The sequence below is a fragment of the Macaca mulatta genome, chromosome 17, assembly GCF_049350105.2.
Source record: "Macaca mulatta isolate MMU2019108-1 chromosome 17, T2T-MMU8v2.0, whole genome shotgun sequence".
Taxonomy (NCBI): Eukaryota; Metazoa; Chordata; class Mammalia; order Primates; family Cercopithecidae; genus Macaca; species Macaca mulatta.
The window spans coordinates 106,840,814-106,860,196 of record NC_133422.1 but is presented as its reverse complement, the minus strand read 5'-3'; the positions used below and the strand labels follow the sequence as shown (position 1 = coordinate 106,860,196).

The 19,383-nt window shown below is 44.6% G+C and overlaps 1 protein-coding gene across 3 annotated transcripts in view; it reads left to right on the top strand.

Moving 5' to 3' along the window:
• The first annotated feature begins 2 nt into the window (after window positions 1-2).
• TUBGCP3 (tubulin gamma complex component 3) overlaps window positions 3-19,383 on the top strand; it is a 98,962-nt gene continuing 79,581 nt past the window's right edge. For all 3 annotated transcript variants that reach the window (XM_028837343.2, XM_028837344.2, XM_028837345.2), the window contains exon 1: window positions 3-267. In XM_028837343.2, coding sequence (XP_028693176.1) covers window positions 192-267 — 76 coding nt within the window. In that variant the 5' untranslated portion in view covers window positions 3-191. The remainder of the gene's footprint in view (window positions 268-19,383) is intronic.

Below are 19,383 nucleotides of genomic sequence, written 5' to 3'. Positions count from 1 at the left end.
GCATTGTGGGAAGCGCCCGCGCTTTCGGCGGGTTCCGTTAAAATGGCGCCCTGGTGGCCGGCGGCGCCCGCGCCTTAGCCTGTCGGGAGCCGGGAGCTTGAGGGGCGCAGGGAGGGCGCGGGCCGCAGTCCCTGCGCTTGCGGCGGCGGTGGCGGCTCTGCCCAGACCCCCGCGCACAGTCCCGGGCAAGGATGGCGACCCCGGACCAGAAGTCGCCGAACGTTCTGCTGCAGAACCTGTGCTGCAGGATCCTGGGCAGGAGCGAAGGTAGAGGGGCCGGGCGACGCGGGGCCTGCAGACCCACCCCGGGGGCCACTCCCTGCGCGTGCAGCCCTAATACGTCCCGGGGCTGGAGGAACGAGGATGCAGGGCCGGGGCAGAGGGCTGGGGACGGGCCGAGGACGTGGGGCCCGGACGAGGGAGCGGAGGGCTGGGTTCCGGGGTTAGGGAGCCGGGGAGGAGAGCGGAGGGTTGGGGCTCGGGGGTCAGGGAGCCAGGGAGGAGAGCGGAGGGCTGGGGGCCGGGACCGGGACGGAGGGAGTGGAGAGCCCGAGGCCGGGGCCAGAGCGCGGGGCCGGGAGGCGGGAGGGCGGAGCCCGGGCCGGAGCGGGCTGAGTCACCGCTCACTCCGCGCGCGGGTCCGTCAGTGAGGATGGGAGGAATGCCAGCTCGCCAATTTATCCCGGTTCTCTGGTGTCACACGCCAGGGGAGGGCGCCTCTGCGTGCCTTTGGGTTCATGCTGTGTGGGGTGGAGAGAGCGGCTGCGCAGCGGAGGAGCGTGCGGGGTGCTGGAGAGTCACATCATCGTCCCTTTTCATTAGGAAAGTTTAACAGGCTTGAGCATTATGGGAATGGGGTGTTAACGATTATCTGCCATATTTTCTACTGTTTAAAGGGTTGAGGGTTGGATTTGATATAAAACTATTCTGGGAAAGTTCACATGGCGAATATTGTTACTAATAAGCTAAACTAATCCTATACAGTAGGCAAAACCATTTTGTAGCCGAGGTACTTTGAAATAAATGGTACAGGATGCCATTTCTTGCTCCGTGTTTTGGCCAGGTTGGTGGGGGAGAGAGTGAGTATGCACCGTGAGGGAGTTTTCTGAGTAATGGAAGCAAGTGTGTTACGTCTTAAGGACCAAAATGTGGAAAAGAAGTTATTCAGTTTTTGAAGGAAGACTTCAAAGTTACATTTAAAGTACTGGGAATGCATTTTGACTTTTTATGCTTCATGACAATTACTGCGTGTAATTCATTGGATGTTCTATGATAATCTTTGGGCAATCATGAATTATTTTGTGTTACTATTAAATGAGTGACTTCACACAATTCTTGCTACATTTTGTAAAGTTTCATTTTATCTCTTTATTTATCTAAGAAATCTTTGAGAACAACCCCGTCCTCAAAGTTCCTCCCAGGAACTATGCTAAGTGCTGGTGATGCAGATGCACAAGTCATTCCTCCCACAGATCTGACACTCTAGTGGAAGAGACAGATGATAAACCAGCCATGTTAATTAGCAATAAGTACTGTGGTGAAAAAGTACGGTAAAGGAATAGAGAGAGGCAGATCACGAGGTCAGGAGATCGAGACCATCCTGGCTAACACAGTGAAACCCAGTCTCTACTAAAAATACAAAAAATTAGCCGGGCGTGGTGGCGGGCGCCTGTAGTCCCAGCTACTCGGGAGGCTGAGGCAGGAGAACGGTGCGAACCCTGGAGGTGGAGCGTGCAGTGAGCTGAGATTGCGCCACTGCACTCCAGCTTGGGCGACAGCGAGACTCCGCCTCAAAAAAAAAAAAAAAAGAAAGAAATAGAAGAGACAGGTGAGGGAAAGCCTCTGAAATATTTACAGAGACCTGAATGGAGTAAGGGAGGGCCGTTTGAACATCTGGGGAAGGTTCTGAGTAGAGAGAACCAACGAAAAGGCCTTGAGTTATGAGCATGGCCTGTCCTCCTTTGTTTTTGTCATTAGCACACTGAGTTTCCTTTCTCATGTTTCATGTTCCTCGTCATAGGGGGAATCAGATAAAACTAAGATTGATAGGACTTATCCAACTTAATGTCAGTGTTTCCCTTGTACCAGTGGTTCCAGAGTTTTTTGTTTTAGGGATAAACCACACATTCATACATTCCCATTGTCATAATTGGATTTTGAAAGTCATTCATCGTGAGCTAAAATGGTATTTCTCAACTTAAAGACTTTTGAGACAGAGTCTCATTCTGTCGCTCAAGCTACCGTGCAATGGCGCTATCTCGGCTCACTGCCAGCTCCGCCTCCCGGGTTCACGCAGTTCTCGTGCCTCATCCTCCAGAGTAGCTGGGACTACAGGCGCCCACTACTACGCCCGGTTAATTTTTTGTATTTTTAGTAGAGACGGGGTTTCGCCGTGTTAGCCAGAATGGTCTCGGTCTCCTGACCTCGTGATCGTCCTGCCTCGGCCTCCCAAAGTGCTGGGATTACAGGCGTGAGCCACCACCGTGCCCGGCCAAAAACGTTTTTTTTTTTTTTTTTTTTTTAAACATTGAAGATTCTTTGATATAAAAGTTTTGCCCCTTCTAAGAGATTGAAAAGCTTCTTTTCAGCAAAATTCTGTATCCTACTGTCTTCCCATTTAGAATTGTGTCTAAATTAAAAGTGGGCTCTCAAATCCTGGCAGGGTCCTCTCTGAATTATTTATTTATTTATTAGAGACGGAGTCTTGCTCTGTCACCTAGGCTGGAGTGCAGTGGCCTGATCTTGGCTCACTGCAACCTCTGCCTCCTGGATTCAAGTCAGTCTCCTGCCTCAGTCCCCGAGTAGCTGGGATTACAGGAGTATGCCAGCACTCCTGGCTAATTTTTGTGTTTTTAGTAGAGATGGGGTTTCACCATGTGGCCAGGCTGCTTTCGAACTCCTGACCTCAAGTGATCTCTCCCCTGCCCCCCGCCCCTGGCCTTCCAAAGTGCTGGGATTACAGGTGCCAGCCACTGTGCCCGGCCCTTTCTGAATAAATTATGTCATGAAATCCATTAAAGGTGATGCTGTTTTTGCTGTGTTCTAGATAGCTAGGATTGTCAAGCATTTATGATATAATTTTAAATTATGCTGTTATTTACTGAAGAATTTATAAATAGTAGCTTACCTTGTTCGTTCATTTGTTATACCTTAGTGAGCAAAGGAGCAATATTAATTACTACCTTTACAATATTTGATGTTAAAAAATTTGATTAGTGGGCATTTTATCTGGTAACTCCAGAGAACATTTGATTAATTATTCTTTGATGACATGTTACCAACAATTGGCCTTATGCTTTTGTAATACATTGCTTCTTTAGTACTATGAAATCAAGGCATAATAGGTACTTGTTACTTTTAATGAGAATTTCATACGAATCACTTTTTTTTTTTTTTTTTTGAGACGGAGTCTCGCTCTGTCGCCCAGGCTGGAGTGCAGTGGCACGATATCGGCTCACTGCAAGCTCCACCTCCCGGGTTCACGCCATTCTCCCGCCTCAGCCTCCGAGTAGCTGGGACTACAGGTGCCCGCCACCACGCCCGGCTAGTTTTTTGTATTTTTAGTAGAGACGGGGTTTCCATGTTAGCCAGGATGGTCTCGATCTCCTGACCTCGTGATCCACCCGCCTCGGCCTCCCAAAGTGCTGGGATTACAGGCTTGAGCCACCGCGCCCGGCCACGAATCACATTTTTATAAGGTATCTTTTAAAAAATTAAACAGTTGACTTCAAGGGACCTTCAGAAGCAAAGCACCTACATAAAATGGTGTTTGACAATTTTATAAAGTTAACATGTGTGATTTACCACCTTTTCCAACTTATAACATCTGTGAATTTGCTTGAAACACATACTGCCAGCCAGTCATAGTCAAATCCTGTGTTCATATCCCTGCCCCTCCTGGGAGCACATTTATTTATTATGTCTTTGGGTAGTTATTCTTATCATTGGAAGCAGTGTGCTTGATGTTAGTGTTTCAAATCTGTCAGAGGTTACACTTCTTTTCATAGCTACTTTGTAATCCTTTTTCTATGAGGTAAAGAATACATAAAGAGGAATTTATATTAGATAAGTATTTCATCGTAAATGTTCAGGTATGACTACAGTACACCACATATTCGAAGATGATTGCCATAATATGCAAGACTTCTATTGAGTATACTACAAGCCACTAGCAGAAGATAAAGGAATATTGTTTTGGTGATTCAGTACGACAAGTGGTGTTGATTTCGTGATTTTCCAAAATGATAAAGAGCTTTTGATGAAGTTCCAAATACCACGCGATCTTCCTTTGGTTATGTAATTACATCATTGGGAAGATCAATGTGTATTACATGTGTATTAAGATATACATTAGCTGTGTATTAAAATTTCAGAGTTTCAGGCTTTGTTTCAAGTTGTACTTAATGGATTTACTATTTTTAAATAAGTTAAAATTTAAAAATTGTCTTGGTTTAAATTTCTAATATGGTAACTATGGATAGATACAACCTACATAAACAAAAGCTTTTTGGAGTTCTCAATCTTAATAGTGTAAAGAAGCCCCGAGACCAAAAGGTTTGAGAACCACACATCCAGAGTAATGTTTTTGCTGTTTTAGAGCATTGCTTTCCAAGTAGAGCCATGCATTGGGATCACCTGTGATTACACAAGAACCAGATGACGTTGATTGCTTGTGGGAGGGGGAACTGGTGGCCAATGGTTGAGAACAGGACTTTTTATGGTATCTAACTTCATGCCTTTTCAATTTTTTTTTTTTTTTTTTTTTTTTGAGACGGAGTCTCGCTCTGTCGCCCAGGCTGGAGTGCAGTGGCGCGATCTCGGCTCACTGCAAGCTCCGCCTCCCGGGTTCACGCTATTCTCCTGCCTCAGCCTCCCGAGAAGCTGGGACTACAGGTGCCCAAAACCGCGCCCGGCTAATTTTTTGTATTTTTAGTAGAGACGGGGTTTCACCGTGGTCTCGATCTCCTGACCTTGTGATCCGCCCGCCTTGGCCTCCCAAAGTGCTGGGATTACAGGCGTGAGCCTTTTCATTTTAAACTCTCTAAATGTGGGACCTACTCAATTAATACTGTGGGCTCCATCTCTAGGGCTTCTGATCCTGTAGGTCTCTGTTGGCGCTTGGCATCTGAAACATTAAAATGCGTGAAAGTTACTCTGACTTGCATCTGGAGTCAAGGATGGCTAGTGGATGTGCTCTGTTCCTCTACTGAGCTCTGTGGCTTACTCCCAACTCCCCCCTGATCTCCCCCATCCTTCAGAAAAGCAGGAGTGTGGAACAAATAACCCACACTGTAGACAAGAAACAGGAAGGCAGAAACTTAGGTCTTCCCAAACAGTTCAACTTTTCTGCAGTTTTTTGAATCTTGAGAAAGCACCCAACTGTGGAGTTTCTGTATTCACTTGAGTCGCATTTATTTTTGTGCATCTTGAAGTTCGGTTGTCATTTTTAACCTGAGGGTGTAGAGAATCTTTTGGGGATACAAAGGGCAACTTTTTTGTTTAAAAGCTCTTGGGCCCACATCCAAGTGTCTCTGGAGCCTTCACATTTGGGACTGAGTTCCGCAATTCCAGCTTGAGGGTCTTGCCTTGGCTTGGTATCTCTTCTAGTTCCGCTTCTCCTCTGCAGTCAGAGGGTCCTTTCTAGTAAATCAATCTCATCGAATCTGTTAATGGCTTAATTTGTTCTCTACTAATAATCTTCAGGATGAAGACCAAATTGTCTTGCTTAAGGTTAAAAATTGGGTGCATTTTTTGAGTTGTGATTTTAATGGCTGTAGTATTTTTTGAGTTGTGATTTTAATGGCTGTAGTAGATATAGTATGTATTTAAATAATATTTTCAGGTTAATAATAATACAAATAGCTAACATTTATAGAAAACTTAAAATATGCTGGATGTTGTGCTTATACCGTGGTAGAATTATGGTGAACCTCATTTTGTAGATGAGAAAACTGAGACTGAGAGATTAAGTAGTTGCTCACTATCATCTAGCTAGGAAAGTGCAGGGCCGAGGTTGGAACCCAGGTTTCTGATTCCACAGGTTGGTATTTTGAATTAATTCATCCCTGCTCTTAAGTATTGAATTCGATGGCAAATTTCTCTGTGTGCTTGATAGAGACAAGTCATGGCCCAGCCTGTGGGACGGCGTCTCACTGCTACCTGGTCTTGTGTTTAGAGTGTACAACTCAGCAGCACTGCTCTCTGGTCAGGCAGCGTGCCCTTGCATTCACTGAAATATTTTCAGAGGATCATCAGAGGAGTCTTCACTCCCCTCCCGGGAACCTGAGAACCGCCCACCCCTCACACACCCAGAGCAGATTAGAGGTGGGAGAACTAGACCACTCCTGAGGTGATTTGTGGCCAAAAAAATGGAGTACTCTATTTTTCACTGTTGGATTAAGCAGAGTCATCAGAGATCTGCATCTGGACCTTGTCACCTGGGGTTCTCAATGGAGTGACTGGCTGAGTGGCATTTAGAGCCCCGTGGCACAGCCTTCCTGCAGCAGCAGTGTCCAGTGCCGCCCTTCCCTGTGGGTTCCCCTCTCTGCTCCCGGGGCTCCTCATGCGGCAGCCTTGGCTGCCAGGCTAATGGCGCTTCCTGCAAGGCCCTCCCTCAGCATCTACTTCATGAGGTCCTCCTAGTTGTGAGCTGTCATAGTGCCCTCATTTTCTTTGACGCTCTTATCACAGTCTGCCTTGGGTACTCATGTGCCACATTTGTTGTGTTTATGTCCGTCTCGTTAACCACTGTACATCATATTGTTAGGGCCCGATGTGTTTGGCCTGTAGTAAGTACTTAGAAGTTATTCATTGAATTACTGATTGAGTTTAGTTATACTTTAAACACTGAACAATATTTTAGGAGTATTTAAACCAGAAGTGTGTGGTGGACATTGCTTGATTTTTCCCAGCTTATTCTTTGATTACAGGTTCACTAAACAAGGATTGATTGCCATGGCTAATTTCTTTAGTAGTCCAGATTCTGTGCTTTTCCCTTTGAAACACAGATTACATAGATTTGGTTTAATAAGTAACTGTTGGATTTTGAAAATATTTTATAATCAGCAAGAAGGATAGACTGGAAATTTGGTTGGTAAGAGGACAGGGAGACCCAGGTGTGGCTGAAGAGGTAAGTGGGCGTGAAATGACGACGCCCATCTGAGGTGCAGAGAAAGTGAGGAGGCGAAGAGGAGAGTGTTTCTGGCATTGAAGAGTTCCTGACTTTTTGGTGGGAGAAAGCTGAAAAACATATAAAACATTTGGAGTGGGGATATTTATGTGATGTACTTGAGTGTGAAAATGGTAACCTAAAAATAATTTTTACTGTGTGTGGTGGCTCACACCTGTAATCCCAGCACTTTGGGAGGCCAAGGCGGGAGGATTGCTTGATCCCAGGAGTTTGAGACCAGCCTGGGCAACATGGTGGGACCCTGTCTCTACAGAACATGTAAAAATTAGCTGGGCGTGGTACATGCTTGTAGTCCCAGCTACTTGGGAGGCTGAGGTGGGGGATCACTTGGGCCCGGGAGGCAGAAGTTGCAGGAAGCCGAGATCTTACCACTGCACTCCAGCCTGGGCGACAGAGTGAGACCCTGTCTGGGAAAAAAAAAAATTCTTAACTAAAATAGTGACACAACTTTTTAAGGAAACTTTTCGATGATACTTTTAATATTTATAAAATTAATACATACTCAGGGTAAAAATTCAGAGAGTGTGGAAAAATGTAAGGAAAAAAATAAAAACTACCCCAATCCTGTGACCACACAAAACGTTTTAGGTTTCATTTCGTTCCTTTCCCCACCATGTAGGCATTCCCTGGATCCTTGCTGACACAGTGCACCTGTGTCTGCTTTAGCTAGAATAGAGACAGAATGATGGGGGGTGTGAGTCCTGAGAGGATGTGGAGAAGAGCATGCCGGGCGCCAAGCTGGAGGTGAGCTTGGTGTGTTCCAGGAATAGCAGGAGTGAAATGTGGGGAGCGAGGGGCTGGCTCCGTGGGCTGGGGCCAGGAGTTTGGGTTCTGTTGTGAGTGTGATGGGGGGTGAGTGAGTAGAGTGATGATAATATTTATATTTTAAGAGGATCACTTTGTTGGGTGGATAATTCACTCTAAGGGGGCAAAGGTGGAAGCAGGTGACCAGCTCCTCAGGAGACTTCCTGTAATGGGATGGTAGCTGTGGAGTGATCATATTTGGGATTTGCTTTTAGGAATAGAATCGACAGGATTTGCCGATCTAAATAAGTACTTAATAGTCTGAAAATGTCTTTATTTCCCTTCGTGCTCCTATTCCTGAACTCTTGGATCATCAGTCAGATAGAGACATTTTGGTCTGAAGTGTTTTTCCTCTGCCCACTTTGAAGGTATTCTTTCATGATGGTTGAGAAGTCTGATGTTAATCCATTTCCTACTCCTTTGAAGTTGTATCTGGTAGCTTTTAGGATTTTTAAAAAATCTTTTATGTTCTGAAATTTTGCAATAATGTGTCTAGGTGTGGAACTTAAAAATTTACCTGAATTAACACTTAGATTAAGCAGAGTCATCAGAGATCTACATCTCTTCAATCTGAGGATTTTTCTTTTTTAAAAATTTATTTTTTTTCAAAACTAGTGACATACTTAGAAATTTTTTTTTTTTTTTTGAGATGGGTCTTGCTGTATTGTCTGAGCTGGTCTCAAACTCCTGGGCTCAAGCGATCCACCTCAGCCTCTGAAAGTGTTGCAATTACAGGCGTGAGCCTCCATGCTAGGCTGACTTTTTCTTAATGATAGAAAAATTTTACTATTTTATTCTTCTTCATAATTTCTAACTGTTCTGTCTTTTGTTGTGTTTGATTTTTCCAGCTTGCATTTAAAGTGTCCTTTAGTATCTCCATTCTGCTGTTTAGCCCATTAAAAAAAATTCTCAGTGTTTAGGTTCACAGTGATTTCCTCTGTGCTACCATTTTGCCTTTGTGCTGGCAGCCACGGTCCTGTGTCTGTGGACGTCCCCGCTTCTAGAATTTCGTGTAAATGCAGTCATACAGTATGCAGTCAGAAGTTTTGAGACTTGTTTCTTTCACTTAGCATAACGCATTTGAGGTGCATTTACAGTGCCCTATCAATAGTTCATTCCTTTTCATTGCAGAGTAGTGTTCCATTGTATGATGAACCAGTTTATCCATTTAACCAGCGAGGGACATTTGGCTTGCTTCCATTTTTGGCAGTTATGGATAATGCTGCTATGAACATTCATGTGAACATAAGTCAGTTTTGTAGGATAAACACCTACAAGTGGGGTTGCTGGGCCTCGGGGCAGGTGCATGCTCATTGGTTTCAGAAGTTGCCAGACTCTCTTCCAGTGTGGCTGTGGCTGCTTTGCCTCCGCACCAGCAGTGTGGGAGCGCTCCAGGGATGCCATGGCCCCACTGGCACTCAGCAGTGTTTGTGGTTTTTATCTTAGCTGTTCTAGCAAGTGTGTTTTGATATCTCAGTGTGGTTTTAATTTTCATTTTCCTAGTGATGTTGAACATCTTTGTGTGTGTGTGTGTTTTGCCATTCATATGTCTTCTTGGTGAATTATCCGTTCAAAACTTTTTTTTTGTCTTTGTGTTTTGCAAATTTTTTTTCTCAGTATTTTCATTCTCTTAACAGTGTCTTTTGCAAAGCAAAAGTTTTTACTCTCAATGAAGGCCAATTTATGAATTTCTAAAAAAATGGGGTCATCATTTTGGTGTCATGTAGGAACTCTGCCAAACTCAAAGTTGCCAAGATTTCTTCTTTTGTTTTGTTTTATTTCTAAGAGGGGCTTATATTTTACTCTTTTATTTGAGTTAATTTTTGTTGGGGTGATCAGCCCCAACACGAGGTCGTGGGGGTGACGAAGTCTGGTGGAGTCAAAGGAATGAGAAAAGACAGTTTGAGAGAGAAGGTGGGTTCAAGGGACCATGGCTAAGTGTGGAGGCTGTGAAGGTCCCGAGCTCTGGAGGCCCAGACTATTTATTGGTGATCAAACAAAGAAACAGGTGGTGAGAATGTGGGGGTCGAAAGGTCACGTTGCATTAAGCACATGATTTATAGCTGTGATGGTTTAGCATATGCTCTGCTGCTTGAGATAATGGAGAGCAGGTTCTTTTAACTCAAGTTAACAGTCGATCCTGGGAGAGCAAGGAGCAAGGAGCCAGCAAGTCTAGACACATTTCACAGCCAGGATCCCTGGATTCTATCCAAGCCACGAGGGGTCTTATGCCCTGGGCTTAAATTATGGTGCATCAGGGTAGCCTTCTTCCACCCTTTAGTGCAGAAGTTGGTGTTCCAGAGGCCACAAGGGGTTTTAGACCCTGGACCCCGGACATGTTCCAAGACTCTTTTACATGATGTCAGACATGCCCTGCCTCAGCTTCTCCCAACACTCAGCTTTTCCCAACAAATTTTCATATATGGCATGTGATATAGGTTGAAATTCATTTTTGAGTTTACCAAGAAAGCTTTTCCCCCCCTCACATTTTAGTTGCTTTCTTATCTTGAAGACTAAAAGTTTTAAAACGGACCTTTAAAAAATGTTGATGCCGGCCGGGCGCGGTGGCTCAAGCCTGTAATCCCAGCACTTTGGGAGGCCGAGGCGGGCGGATCACAAGGTCAGGAGATCGAGACCACAGTGAAACCCCGTCTCTACTAAAAATACAAAAAATTAGCCGGGCGCGGTGGTGGGCGCCTGTAGTCCTAGCTACTCAGGAGGCTGAGGCAGGAGAATGGCGTGAACCCAGGAGGCGGAGCTTGCAGTGAGCCGAGATCGCGCCACTGCACTCCAGCCTGGGCAACAGTGTGAGACTCCGTCTCAAAAAAAAAAAAAAAAAAAAAAAAAAAAAAAAAAAAAAATGTTGATGCCATGGCTCCCCACTCCAGACTAATAAAATCAGAATTTGTGAAAAGTGAGTCTTGGCATTAATATATTTTTTAAAAAAATGTTTTATTTTAGAATGATTGCAGACTTACAGAAAAATTGCAAATACAGAGTTTCTGTAAGCCCAGTACCATTTCATCTATTATCAGCATCTTACATTCCCGTGGTGCACTTGTTAGAATTAATCAGTAATGATACACTAGTATTAATGAAGCTCCATAGTTATTTAGATTTCCTCAGTTATCACTCAGTGGCCTTTTGCTGTCTCTAGGCTCCCTCTGGGAATGTTCCATTCAATTGTCTTGCCTCTTTGGGCTCCGATTGAAATGGAAAATTTCTCAGACTTTTTTTTTCATGATCTTGAGAGTTTTGAGGATTAAAGGTTATTTGTAGACTACCTCAATTGAGTCTGATATTTTTATCATGACTAGACTGGGGTTATATATTTTTGGGAGGAAGACCCCCGAGGTGAAGTGACATTTTCATCACATCCTATGGAGGGTACCTGCCACCAGGGTGATTCATCATTCTTGAAAGGGACCTTCCTCGCTTGGCTAAGGTGTGTGTGCCAGGTTTCTCTGCTGTGAGTGACTCTCTTTTTTCTGCTTGTATTGTGCTCTTTGGAAGAAAGTTACTATGCCCAGCCCACCCTTACAATGTGGAGTTATGTTTTAGCTACTTCCTTGAGAGTGAAGTGTCTACATAAATTACTTAGCCCTTATTATCTTTTAAATTTCTATAAGGTCAGTAGCAATATCCCCTCCTGATTCTGTGTTTTGTCTTGTTTTTCTTGGTCAGTCTGGTAAAGGTTTATCAATTCTATTGTCCTTTTTTTTCTTTTTTTTTTTTAAGAATCCAGATTTTGGTTTCATTGATTTTTTTCCGCCCACCATTTTTTGTTGTAAATTTCATTGATTGCTGTTTTTTTTTTTTCCTAATGTATACTTTGTTCTTTTTCCAGATTTTATCGTATAAACTGAAATTATTGATTTGAGGTCTATCTTCCTTTTTAAAGAAAGCATTTTATGCTATAAATTTTCCTCTAAGGACTGTTTTAGCCACATCTCACATATTTTGATATGTTGTGTTTTTATTTTCATTCATTTTCTAATTTTCCTTGACAGTTTTTATTGCCCATGTATTTTTTTTCAACTTTGTTGAGGTATAATTGATAATCCAAAATGTATATATTTAAGGTGTGCAATGTGTTGCTTTGATGTATGTATGGATTGTGAAATGGTTACCACAATGAAGCTAGTTAACATGTTCATTAGCTCACCTCGGTACCCGTTTGTGTGTGTGTTTGTGTGTGTGTGTGTGTGTGTGTGTGTGGTGAGAAAAACCTGATTTACTCGCAGCAGATTTCAAGTACACAATCCATTGTCACTAACTGCCGTTCCCATGCTGTGCGTTAGGTCTCCAGAACTGATTCGCCCATGACTACAAGTTTGAAGTGCTTGCTCTTGGAGTAAGAAGTTGCATTGCTTTCTTCTACTGCAACCCCTTGAAAGTGCATTTACTGCAATTTGAGGCTTTTCCCCGAAAGATTTCTAGGACCTTTATAGAGAAAGAGAAAGGAGTAGCAGTTTTTCCAGTTTGAGGCCTGTTCTCACCTTTCTTCAGACAGCTCAACCTTGCTTCCATTAAATTTTTTAACTGTTCAGAATTACATTCATTCCATGAATTTTTAAGTCTTGTAGTTGTTACTGTGAAGATGCAATAAAATGTAACGATATAAAACAACCTTTTCAATAAAGTTTAATTTAAATAATGAAAGGGACATATATAATTTTCCTATGACTGCTGTTAACAGATTACCACAAATTAGTTCATTTATCCCCCTGTGTTTCTGGAGGCCAGAGCCAAAGGCAGTGTTGTGGGCTAACTGCAGGTTGCAGGGTTGGGCTCCCCCTGGAGGCTCTAGGGGGTGCTGCGTCGCCTTTTCCAGCTCTAGTGGCTGTGGCGCTCTTGGCTCATTGGCTCCTTGGCCCATGTGTGTGTTGACTGACTGCCAGATATTTGGAGATTTTTCAGATACTATGCTCTTTTTTTTTTTTTTTTTTTTTTTTGAGACGGAGTCTTTGCTCTGTCGCCCAGGCTGGAGTGCAGTGGCCGGATCTCAGCTCACTGCAAGCTCCGCCTCCTGGGTTCACACCATTCTCCTGCCTCAGCCTCCCGAGTAGCTGGGACTACAGACGTCCGCCACCTCGCCCGGCTAGTTTTTTTTTTTTGTACTTTTAGTAGAGACGGGGTTTCACCGTGTTAGCCAGGATGGTCTCGATCTCCTGACCTTGTGATCCGCCCGTCTCGGCCTCCCAAAGTGCTGGGATTACAGGCGTGAGCCACCGCGCCTGGCCAATGCTTTTTTTTTTTTTTTTTTTTTTTTGAGACGGAGTCTGGCTCCGTCGCCCAGGCTGGAGTGCAGTGGCTGGATCTCAGCTCACTGCAAGCTCTGCCTCCCGGGTTTGCGCCATTCTCCTGCCTCAGCCTCCCGAGTAGCTGGGACTACAGGCGCCCGCCACCTCGCCCGGCTATTTTTTTGTATTTTTTAGTAGAAACGGGGTTTCACTGTGTTAGCCAGGATGGTCTCGATCTCCTGACCTCGTGATCCGCCCGTCTCGGCCTCCCAAAGTGCTGGGATTACAGGCTTGAGCCACCGCGCCCGGCCTCAGATACCATTCTCTTAAGGATTACTAGTTTAATTCTGTTAGTGTTAGAGGACATACTTTGAATAATCTTATTGTTTTCTGTTTAATCAAACTGCTTTGTGACCCACAATTCAGTCTGTCCTGAACGTTCCACGGGCATTTGAAAAGAGTGTGTGTTGTTTGGTTGTCGGGTGGGCTGTTGTGTGAATACCGATTAGGTTTAGTTGGTTGTTGGTGTTCAAGTCTATATCCTTGCTCGTTTTTTCTTTTGATTACTGAGAAATGCCCCTTGGTATCTCCAGATGTGAATGTCTGTTTTTCCTTTCAGTTCTGTTAGAGTTTGCTTCATGTGTCTTACAGCTCTGCTGTATAGAGTGTTCACGTTTAGAATTGCTATGTCATCTTGGTGAATTGCCCTTTTATCGTTTTGTGGTCCCTTCTTTATCCTTGTTAATTTTTCTTAGTCTAAAATTTACTTTGATAGAAATATAGCCAGTTCACGTTCATTTTGAATAGTGTTTTTGTGGACTTTCTTCATCCTTTCATTTTTAAGGATGTCTTTCTTTTTTTTTTTTTTCTTTTTTTTTGAGATGGAGTCTCTTTCTGTTGCCCAGGCTGGAGCGCAGTGGCCAGATCTCAGCTCACTGCAAGCTCCGCCTCCCGGGTTTACGCCATTCTCCTGCCTCAGCCTCCCGAGTAGCCGGGACTACAGGCGCCTGCCACTTCGCCCGGCTAGTTTTTTTTTTTTTCTTTGTGTTTTTTAGTAGAGACGGGGTTTCACCATGTTAGCCAGGATGGTCTCGATCTCCTGACCTTGTGATCCGCCCGTCTCGGCCTCCCAAAGTGTAGGGATTACAGGCTTGAGCCACCGTGCCCGGCCGAAGGATGTCTTTCATCATGTCTCAGTTGGGCTCCTTCTCGACAGCACGTAGCTTTAAGGGGCGCCTTTTTCCAGCTTCCCCTTCTGTGCCGCTGCTCTCACTCTCTGGTTCCCAACACACTTCCTCATGTTCTGGCTAAAATCCAAACCCCGCAGCCTGCCAGCCTTGTGATGGAGTCTCGGGGCCATTATTGGTTCTTGCCAAGTGTGGAATGGGGCAGCCCACTGTGGGGGTGCCCCTGAGTGAAGGTGGAAGGGGCCGGTGGCCTGGCACAGGGCTGGGAGAGCGGTGGTGCTTCCTTCCTCCCTCCCCACCTGGGCCCTGGCTGGGGAGACTGGGCCTGGATTGGAGGTGTTTCAGTCTTTGCTTGTTTGTGGTTTGGGTTTTGGAGTGTTACCCGGCCCCAGCTGGTGTCGTAGACAGCAAACACATAAACAAAATATCAAAAAGCAAAAATGGGGGAAGTCACTCCAGGTTTTCCTTTGATCCATGAGTTTCATACCCAGTCTGCTCCTCTTATCCATTGTTCAGAGTCTTTTTTTTTTTTTTTTGAAACGGAGTCTGGCTCTGTCGCCCAGGCTGGAGTACAGTGGCCGGATCTCAGCTCACTGCAAGCTCCGCCTCCCGGGTTCACGCCATTCTACTGCCTCAGCCTCCCGCGTAGCTGGGACTACAGGCGCCCGCCACCTCGCCCGGCTAATTTTTTGTATTTTTTAGTAGAGACGGGGTTTCACTGGGTTATCCAGGATGGTCTCGATCTCCTGACCTCATGATCCGCCCGTCTCGGCCTCCCAAAGTGCTGGGATTACAGGCTTGAGCCACCGTGCCCGGCTGTTCAGAGTCTTTTTAGAGGTGTTTTATGTAAATTTGCCAGAGTTTTACATTTTTTGCCATCAGTAGTGGAGTGTGCTTACTCTGTCTTGACTGAGATGACTTCTGTCTGTAGTTCCTTCTTTCAAGTCAATCCTGTTTATTTTCTTTACATCTTTCAGGGATTCTTCAGTTTCTGTTTCACCAAGAGTGCCCTTCTTAGATCCACTTTTCTGGTTTTGTTTATGTCTTCCTTAAATCCTTTCTTACATTTCTGGGGATTTTGGATTCTCTATGGATTGGACAGGGGAAGCCACACTGGGAGCTCAGAGTGCCCACTTGAAGGTTCTCTGTGGATTGGGCAGGGGACGCCACACTGAGCTCAGACTGCTCACTTGGATTTCCAGATGCCACTCGTAGTTCCACTTCCTTCCTCGGATGGAGAACAGTGTTGGCTTTTGCTGGCGGATGCAGCTGGGCACTGCCCTGTTGGGCTGCTCGTTTGCATCTCAGGTTGAACTGGGCCCAGCACTCAGTGGTCAGGGGATACGGGGATCTGGAGGTATCTACTGGTAGCTTGACTTCTGGAGTCATAGAAGTTGGGTACACAGGCAGGCTATCCCACCCTGGTGCCAACTCCAATTCACTTATCGAAGTGATTGCTTTACTCGGAAGGTGGAGGCTTTCCTAAGTATTTCTTCCTGACCCTTGACATTCTTTTGCTGCTGAGACTGTAGTGGGGAACCATTCTTCTCCCAGATCCCTTGTACTGAGGGTGGGAGTTCCTCAGATTGGGAGTTTGCCTCTGCAGAGATGACAGCCTGGATTTTTTCTTGGGGCTAAGGCAGTTTCTGTGAACCATGTAACTTCCCAGTCCCTTCCCTTATCATCCTTTCTGTCTTGTGTGACTTCTTTGGACATGTATTGCACTCCAGGTTTCTGCCTCCCCACTTCTGCCTGGCCTGATCTGGTGATTTCCTTCTCTTGGCTGTCTTAATTTCCGTCTTTTTGCCTTTTTGTTTTTGTTTTTGAGATACTTCTTCAATTTTAAATACAAGCTTTCTACTTATTTTAAAAAACATCTGCCTTCATACTTTTAATATTCAAGAGCTTGTCTTCTCTGAATTTATGGCATCCTGTTTTATTTCATGGATGTGTTATGTCTAATCTCGTAGGCCATTATAGCTTCTTTGTTTTTGTACATATTCCCCCCATTTTCTTATTTCCTATGTTGTCACTTTTTCTTAGAGCTTCTTTTTTTCCTTCTTGTGTTTGTCTCTTTTTTGTGTTAGATGATGCCCTCGGGTGTCTGGTGATACCTGTTCTTTTCATCTTTAAGAGTGGAGTTGTTGGAAGGTCTTGGCTAGGGCAGCATTTGCCCAGTGCTGAGCTTCCTTGTGGAGGACAGGCACACGTCATCTTACTGTCCTTTACGGATACTGTGTTATTTGACAATTGGAAGGTTTTTGGCACCCTGCGTTGAGCAAGTCTTTAGGCACCATTTTTCCAACAGCATGCTCACTTTGTATCTCTGTGTCATATTTGGAAATTCTCACAGTATTTCAGACTTTTTCATGTTATTATATCTGTTACGTTGATGTGTAACTTGTGATCTTTGATGCTACTATTGTAATTGTTTTGGGGTGCCATGAAGTGCACAAACTTAATCAAAAAATGTTGTGTATGTTCTGACTGCTCTGTCAACCAAGGGTTCCCTGCCGCGCCCCCTCTCCTCAGGCCTCTCTGTTTCCTGAATCACAGCAATATTGAAATTAGGCCAGTTAATAGCCTTACAGTGACTTCTTACTATTTAAATGAAATTAGTAATCAACAGAAAACCAAGCACCACATGTTCTCACTCATAAGTGGGAGTTGAACAGTGAGAACACATGGACACAGAGAGGGGAACAACACACACTAGGGCCTGTTGGAGGGTGGGGGGGGGGTGAGGGCGGGAACTTAGAGGATGGGTCACTAGGTGCCGGATACCAGCATGGCACACGTGTACCTGTGTAACAAACCTGCATGTTCTGCATGTGTATCCCGCTTTTTGTTTTTAGAAGAAATAATAATAAAAGAAATTAGTGTTCAAGTGAAATGAAGAGTAACATGTCTCTCACTTTAAATCAAAAGCTAGAAATGGTTAAGCTTAGTGAGGAAGGCATACCAAAAGCTGAGATACGTGAGAATCTAGGCCTTTTCTGCCAGTTAGTCAAGTTGTAATTGAATAGGAAAAATTCTTGAAGGAAATTACAAGTGCTATTCCAGTGAACACAGGAGCAATACATTGAAACAGCCTTATTGCTAATATGGAGAAAATCCGAGTGGTCTGGTTAGAAGATTAGACCAGCCACAGCCATTTCCTTTAAGCCAAAACCTAATCTCGAGCAAGACACTAACTCTGAAGGCTGAGAGAGGTGAGGAAGCTGCAGAAGAAAAGTTTGAAGCTGGCAGGGTTTTTTTAGTTTATGAGATTGAAGGGAAAAAGCCGTCTCCGTAACATAAAAGTGCAAGATGAAGCAGCAAGTCATCCAGATCTAGCTGGGACCATTGAGGAAGGTGGCTACTCTAACACAGATTTTCAGTGTAGGTGAAACACCCTTCTATTGGAAGATGCCATCTAGGACTTTGATTGCTAGAGAGAAGTTAGTGCCTTCCTTCAGAGCTGCAAAGAACAAGCTGACTCTCTTGTCTGGGGCTAACGAAGCAGGTGACTGAAGTTGTTGAAGCCAGTGCTCGCTGACCATTCCAGAAATCCCGGGGCCCTTAGGAGTTATGCTAAATCTACTCTTCCTGTGCTCTAGAAATGAAACGACAAAGCCTACATGACAGCACATGTTTTTATAGCACGGTTTACTGAATATTTCAAGTCTACTGTTAAGGTCTGCAGCTCAGAAAAAGATTCCTTACCGCTTGTTGAGAATGCATCTGGAGTTGTCATGCCTGCTTACATGCATCTGTTCTGCAGCCCATGGGCCAAGAGTAACTTCAACTTTCAAATCTTTTCACTTAAGAAACACATTTTATAAGGCCATAGATAGAGATTCCTCTGATGGATCTGGGCAAAGTAAATTGAAAACTTTCTGGAAAGGATTCACCATTCTAGAATTAAGATCATTTGTGATTCATGGGGGGAGGTCAAGTTGTCAGCATTAACAGGAGTTTATGGGAGGAGGTCAAATTGTCAGCATTAGCAGGAGTTTGGAAGAAAGTGATTCCAGCCATCATGGATGACTTTGAGGGTTCAAGCCTTCAGTGGAGGAAGGAACTGCAGATGTGGTGGGGGAATAGCAAGAGAAGTAGAATTAGAAGAGGATCTTGAAGATGTGACTGAACTGCCACAATCTCTTGATAAAATGTGAACGCATGAGGAGTTGCTTCTTGTTGATAGGCAGAGAAAGTGGTTTCTTGAGATGGAACCTACTCCTGCTGAAGTGCTGTGAAGATTGTTGAAATGACAGCAAAGAATTTAGAATGTTACATAAACTTAGTTAATAAAACAGTGGCAGGGTTTGAGAGGATTGGCTTCGGTTTCAAAAAGAAGTTCTACTGTGGGTAAAATGCTGTCAAACAACATCACATGCTACAGAGAAATCTTTCACAAAAGGAAGAGTCAATCGATGTGGTAAACTTCATTGTTGTCTTATGTTAAGAAATTGCCATAGCCCCTCCATTCTTCAGCAGCCACCGCCCTGGTCAATCAGCGTTGTCAGCATCAAGGTGAGGCCACCGGCCTGGTCACTCAGCAGTTGTCAGCATCAAGGTGAGGCCACCGGCCTGGTCAGTCAGCAGTCGTCAGCATCAAGGTGAGGCCACCGCCCTGGTCAATCAGCGTCGTCAGCATCAAGGTGAGGCCACCGGCCTGGTCAGTCAGCAGTCGTCAGCATCAAGGTGAGGCCACCGCCCTGGTCAGTCAGCAGTCGTCAGCATCAAGGTGAGGCCACTGCCCTGGTCAGTCAGCAGTCGTCAGCATCAAGGTGAGGCCACCGGCCTGGTCAGTCAGCAGTCATCAGCATCAAGGTGAGACCCTCCGCCTGCAAAAAGATTGCGGCTTGCTGAAGGCTCAGATGATGGTTAGCATTTTTAAGCAAGAAAGTATTTTTGAATTAAGGTGTGTATATGTTTTTTTCTTTTTAGACATAATGCCGTTCCATACTTAATAGAC